Raw genomic sequence first — 15817 nt, forward strand, 5'->3', positions numbered from 1 at the left:
CCAGGGTGCCTTGCTCAAGGGCACATCAGATTTTTCATTTAGTCAGCTCGGGGATTCGAACAAGCAACCTTTCGATTACTGGCCCAACCGCTTAAGTGCTAAGCTACCTGCCGCCCCATATAGAGAGCAATATGTTTGGAACATCAAATCACAATAATATCGAAAAGCAAAACACAAGAGAATCGTAATACCAATCATATCGGGACCGAAGTATCGAGACAATGAAGTTTAAAGTTGTACTTTTTGAAGAATTCAGGACCCATGCCAACTCTTTTTAACCTCCTGAGGGGAAAGAGGTGCTGTCGTGCCTTCTTCACCACTGTGCGTGTGTGGACCATTTTAAGTCCTTAGTGATTTCGACAACAGAGGAACTTGAAGCTCTCGACCCGCTCCACTGCAGCCCCGTCGATGTGGACGGGGGCGTGCTCGCCCCCCCCCCCCCCTCGTTTCCTGTCGTCCACGATCAGCTCCTTGGTCTTACTGTCATTGAGGGAGAGATTGCTGTCCCGGCACCACATTGCCATGTCACTGACCTTCTCTGTGTAGGCTCATCGTTGCCGGTGATCAGGCCTATTACCATCGTGTCGTCAGCAAACTTGATGATGGTGTTGGAGTAGTGCGTGGCCACACAGACGTGGGTGAACAGGGAGTACTTGAGGGGACTAAGCACACTCCCTTGTGGGGCCCCCGTGTTGAGGATCAGCGTGACGGAGGTGATGTTGCCTCCCCTTACTACCTGGGGGCGGCCCGTCAGGAAGTCCAGGATCCAGTTGCAGAGGGAGGTGTTTAGTCCCAGGGTCCTTAGCTTGGAGGCGAGCTTGGAGGGGACTATGGTGTTGAACGCTGAGTTGTAGTCAATGAACAGCATTGTGTTCCTCTTATCTCGGCAGGTGAGGGCAGTGCGGAATGCAAATGAGATGACGTGGTCTATGGATCTGTTAGAGTGATATGCAAATGAGATGACGTCGTCTATGGAATCTGTTAGGGCGGTATGCAAATTGGAGTGGCTCTAGGGCAGGATTCCCCAGCTTGCGGCCCGAATTTGACTCGCAGGTATTCCCACGCACAATAGAGAGACTGGTGATCAAATGGAAAGAAGATTTGAAATTATGATGTTTTAGTCAAATATTATATCTATTTGGGCTTCTTGCGGTCATTTTTGCAGTCTACAAATTATTTGTAATTATTGTTTTCGGTCCCCCTGTCCATCCATCCGCTGAAGAAAAGAATCGGCCCGCAGCTGATGAGTTGATGATCCCTGCTCTAGGGTGTCTGGGATGATGGGAGTTGATGATCCCTGCTCTAGGGTGTCTGGGATGATGGGAGTTGATGATCCCTGCTCTAGGGTGTCTGGGATGATGGGAGTTGATAATCCCTGCTCTAGGGTGTCTGGGATGATGGGAGTTGATGATCCCTGCTCTAGGGTGTCTGGGATGATGGGAGTTGATGATCCCTGCTCTAGGCTGTCTGGGATGATGGGAGTTGATGATCCCTGCTCTAGGGTGTCTGGGATGATGGCAGTTGATGTGTGCCCTAACCAGCCTTTTAAAAAGCACTTCATGACTACAGATGTGAGTGCTACAGGGTGGTAGTCATTCTGGCAGGTCGCCTCAGAGGACAAGAACAGGAAGGACGGTGGTCAGCTCGAGACGTGGCGATTACAGACCGGAGGAGGAGGAACCGACAGTAGGTTGGCCTGAGGTAGTTTTAACGGGGTTTCTCCCTCTCTAGGAGCCGGCAGTAGGTTGGCCTGAGGTAGTTTTAACTGTGGGTTTCTCCCTCTCTAGGAGCCGACAGTAGGTTAGCCTGAGGTAGTTTTAACTGTGAGTTTCTCCCTCTCCAGGAGCCGACAGTAGGTTGGCCTGAGGTAGTTTGTTTTTAACAGACATTTTCCAATCCTCACTCGACCAGCAACACGTGCCAGTATTGTGTAAAAACTCAATAATTATACCAATTCCTAAAGCATCTAATCCCTCTGTGCTGAATGACTACCTCCCTGTCGCCTTGACATCCTTGGTAATGAAATGCCTTGAGAAACTTATGAAAAGTCATATTCTCAGCGTCACCCAGAAGCTTCTCGACCCATTTCAGTTTGCCTATCAGCCTCTCAGAGGAGTTGATGATGCCATTCTTACCCTCCTTAACATGGTCTATAGACATCTAGAGCCAAATCCCATGTCAGGGTTCTGTTTGTTGACTTTTCTTCTGCCTTCAACACAATCCAGCCCTACATTCTGGCACAGAGACTCATTCGGGACTTCTCGACAGATGGGGGGCTGGTTTTGTGGCTGTTGGACTTCCTGGGCCAACGCTCACAGCGAGTCAAAATAGGTCCACCACCAACACAGTCTCTCCTCAGGGATGTGTTTAGTCTCCACTCCACCACCAACACAGGCGCTCCTCAGGGATGTGTTTAGTCTCACTCCACCACCAACACAGGGATGTGTTTAGTCTCCACTCCACCACCAACACAGTCTCTCCTCAGGGATGTGTTTAGTCTCCACTCCACCACCAACACAGTCTCTCCTCAGGGATGTGTTTAGTCTCCACTCCACCACCAACACAGGCTCTCCTCAGGGATGTGTTCTGTCTCCACTCCACCACCAACACAGTCTCTCCTCAGGGATGTGTTTAGTCTCCACTCCACCACCAACACAGTCTCTCCTCAGGGATGTGTTTAGTCTCCACTCCACCACCAACACAGGCTCTCCTCAGGGATGTGTTCTGTCTCCACTCCACCACCAACACAGTCTCTCCTCAGGGATGTGTTTAGTCTCCACTCCACCACCAACACAGGCTCTCCTCAGGGATGTGTTCTGTCTCCACTCCACCACCAACACAGTCTCTCCTCAGGGATGTGTTTAGTCTCCACTCCACCACCAACACAGTCTCTCCTCAGGGATGTGTTTAGTCTCCACTCCACCACCAACACAGGCTCTCCTCAGGGATGTGTTCTGTCTCCACTCCACCACCAACACAGTCTCTCCTCAGGGATGTGTTTCGTCTCCACTCCACCACCAACACAGGCTCTCCTCAGGGATGTGTTCTGTCTCCACTCCACCACCAACACAGTCTCTCCTCAGGGATGTGTTTAGTCTCCACTCCACCACCAACACAGGCTCTCCTCAGGGATGTGTTTAGTCTCCACTCCACCACCAACACAGTCTCTCCTCAGGGATGTGTTTTGTCTCCACTCCACCACCAACACAGGCTCTCCTCAGGGATGTGTTTCGTCTCCACTCCACCACCAACACAGTCTCTCCTCAGGGATGTGTTTAGTCTCCACTCCACCACCAACACAGTCTCTCCTCAGGGATGTGTTTAGTCTCCACTCCACCACCAACACAGTCTCTCCTCAAGGATGTGTTTAGTCTCCACTCCACCACCAACACAGGCTCTCCTCAGGGATGTGTTTAGTCTCCACTCCACCACCAACACAGTCTCTCCTCAGGGATGTGTTTTGTCTCCACTCCACCACCAACACAGTCTCTCCTCAGGGATGTGTTTAGTCTCCACTCCACCACCAACACAGGCTCTCCTCAGGGATGTGTTTAGTCTCCACTCCACCACCAACACAGGCTCTCCTCAGGGATGTGTTCTGTCTCCACTCCACCACCAACACAGTCTCTCCTCAGGGATGTGTTTAGTCTCCACTCCACCACCAACACAGGCTCTCCTCAGGGATGTGTTCTGTCTCCACTCCACCACCAACACAGTCTCTCCTCAGGGATGTGTTTAGTCTCCACTCCACCACCAACACAGGCTCTCCTCAGGGATGTGTTTAGTCTCCACTCCACCACCAACACAGTCTCTCCTCAGGGATGTGTTTTGTCTCCACTCCACCACCAACACAGGCTCTCCTCAGGGATGTGTTTCGTCTCCACTCCACCACCAACACAGTCTCTCCTCAGGGATGTGTTTAGTCTCCACTCCACCACCAACACAGTCTCTCCTCAGGGATGTGTTTAGTCTCCACTCCACCACCAACACAGTCTCTCCTCAGGGATGTGTTCTGTCTCCACTCCACCACCAACACAGGGATGTGTTTAGTCTCCACTCCACCACCAAAACAGTCTCTCCTCAGGGATGTGTTTTGTCTCCACTCCACCACCAACACAGTCTCTCCTCAGGGATGTGTTTAGTCTCCACTCCACCACCAACACAGTCTCTCCTCAGGGATGTGTTGTGTCTCCACTCCACCACCAACACAGTCTCTCCTCAGGGATGTGTTCTGTCTCCACTCCACCACCAACACAGGGATGTGTTTTGTCTCCACTCCACCACCAACACAGTCTCTCCTCAGGGATGTGTTCTGTCTCCACTCCACCACCAACACAGGGATGTGTTTAGTCTCCACTCCACCACCAACACAGTCTCTCCTCAGGGATGTGTTTTGTCTCCACTCCACCACCAACACAGTCTCTCCTCAGGGATGTGTTTAGTCTCCACTCCACCACCAACACAGTCTCTCCTCAGGGATGTGTTTAGTCTCCACTCCACCACCAACACAGTCTCTCCTCAGGGATGTGTTGTGTCTCCACTCCACCACCAACACAGTCTCTCCTCAGGGATGTGTTCTGTCTCCACTCCACCACCAACACAGTCTCTCCTCAGGGATGTGTTGTGTCTCCACTCCACCACCAACACAGTCTCTCCTCAGGGATGTGTTTCGTCTCCACTCCACCACCAACACAGTCTCTCCTCAGGGATGTGTTTCGTCTCCACTCCACCACCAACACAGTCTCTCCTCAGGGATGTGTTTAGTCTCCACTCCACCACCAACACAGTCTCTCCTCAGGGATGTGTTGTGTCTCCACTCCACCACCAACACAGTCTCTCCTCAGGGATGTGTTTCGTCTCCACTCCACCACCAACACAGTCTCTCCTCAGGGATGTGTTTCGTCTCCACTCCACCACCAACACAGTCTCTCCTCAGGGATGTGTTTAGTCTCCACTCCACCACCAACACAGTCTCTCCTCAGGGATGTGTTTAGTCTCCACTCCACCACCAACACAGTCTCTCCTCAGGGATGTGTTGTGTCTCCACTCCACCACCAACACAGTCTCTCCTCAGGGATGTGTTCTGTCTCCACTCCACCACCAACACAGTCTCTCCTCAGGGATGTGTTGTGTCTCCACTCCACCACCAACACAGTCTCTCCTCAGGGATGTGTTTCGTCTCCACTCCACCACCAACACAGTCTCTCCTCAGGGATGTGTTTCGTCTCCACTCCACCACCAACACAGTCTCTCCTCAGGGATGTGTTTAGTCTCCACTCCACCACCAACACAGTCTCTCCTCAGGGATGTGTTGTGTCTCCACTCCACCACCAACACAGTCTCTCCTCAGGGATGTGTTTCGTCTCCACTCCACCACCAACACAGTCTCTCCTCAGGGATGTGTTTCGTCTCCACTCCACCACCAACACAGTCTCTCCTCAGGGATGTGTTTAGTCTCCACTCCACCACCAACACAGTCTCTCCTCAGGGATGTGTTGTGTCTCCACTCCACCACCAACACAGTCTCTCCTCAGGGATGTGTTCTGTCTCCACTCCACCACCAACACAGGGATGTGTTTTGTCTCCACTCCACCACCAACACAGTCTCTCCTCAGGGATGTGTTCTGTCTCCACTCCACCACCAACACAGGGATCTGTTTAGTCTCCACTCCACCACCAACACAGTCTCTCCTCAGGGATGTGTTTTGTCTCCACTCCACCACCAACACAGGGATGTGTTTAGTCTCCACTCCACCACCAACACAGTCTCTCCTCAGGGATGTGTTTAGTCTCCACTCCACCACCAACACAGTCTCTCCTCAGGGATGTGTTTAGTCTCCACTCCAACACCAACACAGGGATGTGTTTTGTCTCCACTCCACCACCAACACAGGCTCTCCTCAGGGATGTGTTTAGTCTCCACTCCAACACCAACACAGGGATGTGTTTCGTCTCCACTCCACCACCAACACAGGCTCTCCTCAGGGATGTGTTTAGTCTCCACTCCACCACCAACACAGTCTCTCCTCAGGGATGTGTTTTGTCTCCACTCCACCACCAACACAGTCTCTCCTCAGGGATGTGTTTAGTCTCCACTCCACCACCAACACAGTCTCTCCTCAGGGATGTGTTTTGTCTCCACTCCACCACCAACACAGGGATGTGTTTAGTCTCCACTCCACCACCAACACAGTCTCTCCTCAGGGATGTGTTTAGTCTCCACTCCACCACCAACACAGTCTCTCCTCAGGGATGTGTTTAGTCTCCACTCCAACACCAACACAGGGATGTGTTTTGTCTCCACTCCACCACCAACACAGGCTCTCCTCAGGGATGTGTTTAGTCTCCACTCCAACACCAACACAGGGATGTGTTTCGTCTCCACTCCACCACCAACACAGGCTCTCCTCAGGGATGTGTTTAGTCTCCACTCCACCACCAACACAGTCTCTCCTCAGGGATGTGTTTTGTCTCCACTCCACCACCAACACAGTCTCTCCTCAGGGATGTGTTTAGTCTCCACTCCACCACCAACACAGTCTCTCCTCAGGGATGTGTTGTGTCTCCACTCCACCACAGTCTCTCCTCAGGGATGTGTTCTGTCTCCACTCCAACACAGTCACTCCTCAGGGATGTGTTTTATCTCTGACCTTTGGTATCAAATCCACGATCAGAGGTCATCGATCTCATTAATCAAGAGACTTGGCCAATAGAATGGAGGGAAGAGGTGGCCGGTGTTTCCTTTGCCTTAATCTCACCAGGACTTCTCCTCTCCTGCCTCAACGCCGTTTCCTCTTGGATAGCCCCCCCCCAAAAAAAAGTTTAAATAATTGTAAAACTGCAAATATGACTTTAATCTCAAGAGAAGACCGGTTTAATGAACTCCCTGACTGCATACTTTTTAAAATATTTGTCTGGCTACTCCATGTACACAATATGTTATATACAGCAGGTTTTTAAAGAACCAAATACTTTTGTCTGCTTCGTACTTCCATTTTTGCCGTGGAAAAAATACTGCGATACTGGTATCATCCTGGCCCTATATAGTATAGCAGTACTGTATAGTAGTACTGTATAGTATATTAGTAGTATTGCATAGTGTAGTAGTAGTACTATATAGTATAGCAGCACTGCATAGTATAGTAGTAGTACTGTATGGTATATTAGTAGTATTGCACAGTGTAGTAGTAGTACTATAAAGTATAGCAGTACTGTACAGTTTAGTAATACTACATAGTATAGTATTTGTACTGTATAATATAGTAGTACTGTATAGTAGTAGTAGTAGTACGGTATACTATAGTAGTACTGAATAGTAGTATCATATAGTATATTAGTAGCATTAGTAGTATAGTGGTACTGTATAGCATATTAGCAGTATTGCATAGTGTAGTAGTAGTACTATATAGTATAGCAGCACTGTACAGTATAGTAATACTGTATAGTATAGTAGTAGTAAAGTATAGTAGTAGTAGTACTGTATAGTGGTAGTACTGTACAGGAGTACAGTATAGTAGTAGTACTGTATAGTAGTACTGTATAGTATTACTGTATAGTATAGTAGTACTGTATTGTAGTAGTACTGTATAGTAGTAGTACTGTATAGTGGTAGTAGTAGTACCGTATCGTAGTAGTACTGTATAGTATAGTAGTACTGTATAGTAGTAGTACTGTATAGTATATTAGTAGTATTGCATAGTGTAGTAGTATATCTATATAGTATAGCGGTACTGGAAAGTAGTAGTACTGTATAGTAGTAGTACCGTATAGTAGGCATACAGTATAGTAGTAGTACAGTATTGTATAGTAGTAGTACTGTATAGTAGTAGTATAGTAGTAGTACTGTATAGTAGTGTATAGTAGTAGTACTGTATAGTATAGTAGTACTGTATAGTAGTAGTACTGTGTAGTATATTAGTAGTATTGCATAGTGTAGTAGTATATCTATATAGTATAGCAGTACTGGAAAGTAGTAGTACTGTATAGTAGTAGTACTGTATAGTAGTAGTACAGTAGTAGTACTGTATAGTAGTGTATAGTAGTAGTACTGTATAGTGTAGTAGTACTGTATAGTAGTAGTACAGTATAGTAGTAGTACTGTATAGTGGTAGTACTGTATAGTAGTTTATAGTAGTAGTACTGTATAGTAGTAGTACTGTATAGTAGTATTGTATAGTAGTAGTAGTAGTACTGTATAGTAGTAGTACTGTATAGTAGTAGTGTAGTACTGTATAGTAGTAGTACTGTATAATATAGTAGGTTATAGTGGTAGTACTGTATAGTATTAGTGTATAATATAGTAGTGTATAGTAGTAGTACTTTATAGTAGTAGTACAGTATAGTAGTACTGTATAGTAGTAGTAGTAGTACTGTATAGTATAGTAGTACTGTATAGTAGTAGAAATGTATAGTAGTAGTAGTAGTACTGTATAGTATAGTAGTACTGTATAGTAGTAGAAATGTATAGTAGTAGTAGTAGTACTGTATAGTATAGTAGTACTGTATAGTAGTAGTAGTAGTACTGTATAGTAGTAGTACAGTATAGTAGTAGTACTGTATAGTAGTAGTAGTGTATAATATAGTAGTGTATAGTATCCATACCTCACAGTCAGCCTTGCTGGCTGGTCCTACAGCCCCCCTGGTCCTGTCTTCAATACCAATAGTCTGGATGAACCTGTACCCCTCCGGAGGGGGGTGGAAGGGTTCCTCCTTCTGGCCGAAGTTAAACTCGATGGCACAGTTCTTCACAAGGACGTGGGGGAACAGGGGGCGCCCCGCCAGCTCCTCCCTCGACGCCTGGAACCCCACGTCTAGCCACACCCCATTCTTAGAGAACGCTATCTTCACCTCCTCACCGCCAGCGTCAAAGTCCTGTGGGAATAATAGTTATGTTAAACTAACTAACAAAGCCAACTAACTATACTAACTCTAACCATCTACACACCTCCTCACTGCCAGCGTCAACGTCCTGATGGAATAATAAAGTTATGTTTAAAGGCTCTCCGCTGAACTATGTAACTAACTAACTCTACTAACTAACTCTATACCACACTAACTCTACTAACTAACTCTACCACACTAACTAACTCTACTGACTAACTAACTCTACTGACTAACTAACTCTACTAACTCTACTAACTAACTCTACCACACTAACTCTACTAACTAACTCTACCATAATAACTCTACTAACTAACTAACTCTACTAACCAACTAACTCTACCATACTAACTCTACCATACTAACTCTACCATACTAACTCTACTAACTAACTAACTCTACCATAATAACTCTACTAACTAACTAACTAACTCTACTAACCAACTAACTCTACTGACTAACTAACTCTACTAACTAACTCTACTAACTAACTAACTCTACCATACTAACTAACTATACCATACTAACTCTACTAACTAATTAACTAACTCTACCATACTAACTCTACTAACTAACTAACTCTACCATACTAACTCTACTAACTAACTGAACTAACTAACTAACTGAACTAACTAACTCTACTAACTAACTCTACTAACTAACTCTACTAACTAACTAACTAACTAACTAACTCTAAGATAAATATTACTGAATGATATGAGTATAGTCTCCCTATAGCTAGTAATGGGACGATCACTGTAGACAATACAACAACAAAGTATTACTCACAATGAAACAGCCGATGACATCATTCTCTCCAAACTTCTCTCCGTAGTCTTCAAACTTACAGTCAGAGGATTTTTTCCCTGTTCCTCCGTATCCAAACGAAAACGCTTCCTCACCTGGAATATACCGAAGCTACGTGTCAAACAGTGTGTCTGTCCGTACGTCCGCGCGTGTGTGTGGCGGGGGTGCGTGCCTATGTGTGTGTGTTCGTCCACATGTGTTCATGTGTGTGCTGTCCTTACCCAGCTGTGTGCTGCAGGAGTCCAGGGACCATCCTATCCGGACCACATGGGGATCAGGCTCAGAGGACGGGAGGTGCTTCACAGCTATCTCCTCTAAGACCTACAGCAGAGAGACAGACAGGTCAGTAGGAGAGACAGACAGGTCAACAGGTCAGTAGAGAGACAGACAGGTCAGTAGAGAGACAGACAGGTCAGTAGGAGAGACAGACAGGTCAACAGGTCAGTAGAGAGACAGACAGGTCAGTAGGAGAGACAGACAGGTCAGTAGGAGAGACAGACAGGTCAGAAGGAGAGACAGACAGGTCAACAGGTCAGTAGAGAGACAGACAGGTCAGTAGGAGAGACAGACAGGTCAGTAGGAGAGACAGACAGGTCAGTAGGAGAGACAGACAGGTTAGTATGAGAGACAGACAGGTCAGTAGGAGAGACAGACAGGTCAGTAGGAGAGACAGACAGGTTAGTATGAGAGACAGACAGGTCAGTAGGAGAGACAGACAGGTCAGTAGGAGAGACAGACAGGTCAGTAGAGACAGACAGGTCAGTAGGAGAGACAGACAGGTCAGTAGGAAAGACAGACAGGTCAATAGGGGAGACAGACAGGTCAGTAGGAGAGACAGACAGGTCAGTAGGAGAAACAGACAGGTCCGTAGAGAGAGACAGGCAGGATGCCTCTCAAATGGCACCCTATTCCCTATATACCTATTCAGACACCCTATTCCCTGTATACCTTTTCAGACACCCTATTCCCTATATACCTATTCAGACACCCTATTCCCTATATACCTATTCAGACACCCTATTGCCTATTTACCTATTCAGACACCCTATTCCCTATATACCTATTCAGACACCCTATTCCCTATATACCTATTCAGACACCCTATTCCCTATATACCTATTCAGACACCCTATTGCCTATATACCTATTCAGACACCCTATTGCCTATATTACCTATTCAGACACCCTATTCCCTATATACCTATTCAGACACCCTATTCCCTATATACCTATTCAGACACCCTATTGCCTATATACCTATTCAGACACCCTATTCCCTATATACCTATTCAGACACCCTATTCCCTATATACCTATTCAGACACCCTATTGCCTATATACAGTGGGGCTCATGTACACTATTAAATGACTAGGGAGCCATTGGGGAGGCCAAACGGAGACTCCACGAGCCAAGGCCTCGACAAGTCACATGGCAGTTTATCGTGAAGTGAATTTAAATGTTTATCCCTCATCAAATATATCCTGTTAATGTGTATGTACATCCTGTTCTGAGAAGCAGATACTATCGTTCTACTCTATGGTGTGATGGAATGTTTACTCGTTATTTACATAGTGAGTGATTGGTCCTTATCGTAACTTGCAAAGTGATTGGTCGGTACCATTATTGTGACTAACATAGTGATCGGTCAGTATCAATGTTGTGACTTACATAGTGATCAGTCGTTTACTAAAAGGGATCACAGCCGATACATCACGACACCTGGTCAAAACTAGTGCCCTATATAGGGAATAGGCTGTAATTTGGGATGCGAACTATGGTTTTGTTTCTCTCTCCGTTACCTTCATCTCGTAGCAGACTTTGCCCTTGCTGACTCCGTAGGATGCTCTAGCTCCGGCCCAGAGGTAGGCAAAGCCCTCGACGGTCAGAGGGTAGCCGCTGTAATGATCACGGGACACCTTGAAGTGGAGGTCACAGTTATCTGTGGGACACGAGAGAGATAAGTACACTATTAAGTACACTACATGATCAAATGTATGTGGAATCCTGCTCGACGAACATCTCATTACATCACGGGCATTAATATGGAGTTGGTCCCCCCCTTTGCTGCTATAACAGCCTCCACTCTTCTGGGAAGGCTTTCCACTAGATGTTGGAACATTGCTGCTATAACAGCCTCCACTCTTCTGGGAAGGCTTTCCACTAGATGTTGGAACATTGCTGCTATAACAGCCTCCACTCTTCTGGGAAGGCTTTCCACTAGATGTTGGTACATTGCTGCGGGGACTTGCTTCCATTCAGCCACAAGAGCATTAGTGAAGTCGGGCACTGATGTTGGGCGATTTAGGCCTGGCTCACAGTCGGCGTTCCAATTCATCCCAAAGGTGTTCGATGGGGTTGAGGTCAGGGCTCTGTGCAGGCCAGTCAAGTTCTTCCACAATGATCTCGGGGAAAAAAAACATTTCTGTACGGACCTCGTATCACGACTCAGGATATGACCCAGACACAGACACAGGAGGCGGATAGTTCTGATACTCACAACATTTATTATACAAAATGGAGGACAAAGGGCAGGCAGTGGTACGTAATGCCAAGGCAGGGACAGAACTGGGACAGAACGGCAGGCAGGGTCAGGACAGGCAGAAAGGTCAGATCTGGAAAGACTAGAAAGACACAGTTGAGAGCAAGAGAAACAGGAAACATGATGGTAAGATTTGTGGGTATAAATACACAGGGGATAATGGGGGTAATAGAAGACACCTGGTGGGGGCGGAGGAGACCAGCACAACACAGGTGAAGCAGATTAGGGTGTGAGACCTCGCTTTATGCACGGGGGGGCATATTCATGTTGAAACAGGAAAGAGCCTTCCTCAAACTGTTGCCACAAAGTTGGGACGGAATCGTCTAGAATGTCATTGTATGCTGTAGCGTTAAGATTTCTCTTCACTGGTACTAAGGAGCCCGAACCATGAAAAACAGCCCCAGAACATTATTCCTCTTCCACCAAACTTTATAGTGGGCACTATGCATTGGGACAGGTAGCGTTCTCTTGGCATCCGCCAAATCCAGATTTGTCCGACGGACTGCCAGATGGTGAAGCGTGATTCATCACTACAGAGAACGCATTTCCACTGCTTCAGAGTCCAATGGCGGCGAGCTTTACACCACTCCAGCCGATGCCTGGCGTTGCACGTGGTGATCTTAGGCTTGTGTGCGGCTGCTCGGCCATGGAAACTAATTTCATGAAGCTCCTGACGAACAGCTCTTGTGCTGATGTTGCTTCCAGAGGCAGTTAGGAACTCGGTAGGCAGTGTTGCAACCGAGGACAGACGATTTCTACGTGCTTCAGCACTCGGTGGTCCCGTTCTGTGAGCTTGTGTGGCCTACCACTTTGCGGCTAAGCCGCTGTTGCTCCTAGACGTTTCCACTTCAAAATGACTTGTTGGAAAGGGGGCATCCTATGACGGTGCCACTTTGAAAGTCACTGAGCTCTTGAGTAAGTCCATTCTACTGCCAATGTTTGTCTATGGAGATTGCATGGCGGTGTGCTCGTTTTAATACACCTGTCAGCAACAGGTGTGGCTGAAATAGCCGAATCCCCTCATTTTAAGGGGTAACATGGCCGATTAATTAGGGCCGATTTCAAGTTTTCATAACGATCGGTAATCTGCATTTTTGGATGGCAATTGTATTGCAATCCACGAGGAGACCGCGTGGCAGGATGACCACCTGTTATGCGAGTGCAGCAAGGAGCTAAGGTAAGGTGCTAGCTAGCATTAAACTTATCTTATAAAAAAACTATCGATCTTAACATAATCACTAGTTAACTACACATGGTTGATGATATTACTAGTTTAACTAGCTTGTCCTGCGTTGCAAATAATCAATGCGGTGCCTGTTCAATTTATCATCGAATCACAGCCTACTTCGCCAAACGGGGGATGATTTAACAAAAGCGCCTTCGAGAACAAAGCACTGTCTTGCTCCAACGTGTACCTAACCATAAACATCAATGCCTTTCTTAAAATCAATACAAAAGTATATATTTTTTAAACCTGCATATTTAGTTAAAAGAAATTCATGTTAGAACGCAATATTACACTAGGGAAATTGTGTCACTTCTCTTGCAAGCAGAGTCAGGGTATATGCAGCAGTTTGGGCCGCCTGGCTCGTTGCAAACTGTGTAAAGACCATTTCTTCCTAACAAAGACCGTAGTTCATTTGCCAGAATTTTACATAATTATGTTATAGCATTGACGGTTGTGCAACGTAACAGCAATATTTAGATAAACGGTTCCGTAATTCACTGAAATAATAAATGTTTTGTTTTCGAAATGATAGTTTCCGGATTTGACCATATTAATGACCTAAGGCTCGTATTTGTGTGTGTCATTATGTTATAATTAAGTATATGATTTGATATTTGATAGAGCAGTCTGACTGAGCGGTGGTAGGCACCAGCAGGCTCATAAGCATTCATTCAAACAGCACTTTCCTGCATTTGCCAGCAGCTCTTAGCAATGCTTGAAGCATTGAGCTGTTTATGACTTCAAGCCTATCAACTCCCGAGATGAGGCTGGTGTAACTGATGTGAAATGGCTACCTAGTTAGCGGGGTGCGTGCTAATAGCGTTTCAAACGTCACTCGCTCTGAGACTTGGAGTGGTTGTTCTCCTTTCTCTGCATGGGTAACGCTGCTTCGAGGGTGGCTGTTGTTGTTGTGTTCCTGGTTCGAGCCCAGGTAGGGGCGAGGAGAGGGATGGAAGCTATACTGTTACACTGGCAATACTAAAGTGCCTATTAGAACATCCAATAGTCAAAGGTATATGAAATACAAATGATATAGAGAGAAATAGTCCTATAAATACTATAATAACTACAACCTAAAACTTCTTACCTGGGAATATTGAAGACTCATGTTAAAAGGAACCACCAGCTTTCATATGTTTTCATGTTCTGAGCAAGGAACTGAAACGTTAGCTTTCTTACATGGCACATATTGCACTTTTACTTTCTTCTCCAATACTTTGTTTTTAAATTATTTAAACCAAATCGAACATGTTTCATTATTTATTTCAGACTAAATAGATTTTTATTTATGTATTAAGTGAAAATAAAAAAGTGTTCATTCAGTATTGTTGTAATTGTCATTATTACAAATATATATATAAAAATCGGCCGATTAATCAGTATCAGCTTTTTTTGGGGTCCCCCAATAATCGGTATCGGCTTCCCCCCCCCCGGTCCTCCAATAATCGGTATCGCCGTTTAAAAATCATAATCGGTCGACCTCTAATCAAAATGTCAAGTAAATTAAGGCAAGGGAAACCATTAAACCATGACATGAAAAGTCACAGAGTCTCTCAGATGTTACTCACTAATGACCTGTGTGAATACCTCTTTTCAACTGGAGTTCTCAGATGTTACTCACATGTGTCCAGAGCCACCAAAGTGTCATCAAAGTCCTCCTCCTCCTCTTCAGCAGGGGGCTGGGGCGACCGGGACCTGTACAAGACTGACAGGTTAGTCTTCCAATCACAGCACTGGACTGACGACTGACAGGTTAGTCTTCCAATCACAGCACTGAAGACTGACAGGTTAGTCTTCCAATCACAGCACTGAAGACTGACAGGTTAGTCCTACAATCACAGCACTGAAGACTGACAGGTTAGTCTTCCAATCACAGCACTGAAGATTGACAAGTTAGTCCTCCAATCACAGCACTGGACTGAAGACTGACAGGTTAGTCTTCCAATCACAGCACTGAAGACTGACAGGTTAGTCTTCCAATCACAGCACTGAAGACTGACAGGTTAGTCTTCCAATCACAGCACTGAAGACTGACAGGTTAGTCTTCCAATCACAGCACTGAAGATTGACAAGTTAGTCCTCCAATCACAGCACTGGACTGAAGACTGACAGGTTAGTCCTCCAATCACAGCACTGGACTGAAGACTGACAGGTTAGTCTTCCAATCACAGCACTGAAGACTGACAGGTTAGTCCTCCAATCACAGCACTGGACTGAAGACTGACAGGTTAGTCTTCCAATCACAGCGCTGAAGACTGACAGGTTAGTCTTCCAATCATAGCACTGAAGACTGACAGGTTAGTCCTGCAATCACAGCACTGGACTGAAGACTGACAGGTTAGTCTTCCAATCACAGCACTGA

The 15817-nt window shown here is 46.1% G+C and overlaps 1 protein-coding gene across 2 annotated transcripts in view; it reads right to left on the reverse strand.

The window, feature by feature from the left end:
* Nucleotides 1-15143, reverse strand: part of LOC139383205 (heterogeneous nuclear ribonucleoprotein U-like protein 1) — a gene marked incomplete at its 5' end in the record, with an annotated part of 28127 nt that extends 12984 nt beyond the window's left edge. For both annotated transcript variants that reach the window (XM_071127671.1, XM_071127670.1), the window contains 5 exon segments: nucleotides 8602-8871; nucleotides 9670-9782; nucleotides 9909-10008; nucleotides 11488-11627; nucleotides 15077-15143. In XM_071127671.1, coding sequence (XP_070983772.1) covers nucleotides 8602-8871; nucleotides 9670-9782; nucleotides 9909-10008; nucleotides 11488-11627; nucleotides 15077-15143 — 690 coding nt within the window.
* Between the last annotated feature and the right edge of the window lie 674 nt (nucleotides 15144-15817).

This window comes from Oncorhynchus clarkii, chromosome 24, assembly GCF_045791955.1.
Source record: "Oncorhynchus clarkii lewisi isolate Uvic-CL-2024 chromosome 24, UVic_Ocla_1.0, whole genome shotgun sequence".
NCBI classification, from domain to species: Eukaryota; Metazoa; Chordata; class Actinopteri; order Salmoniformes; family Salmonidae; genus Oncorhynchus; species Oncorhynchus clarkii.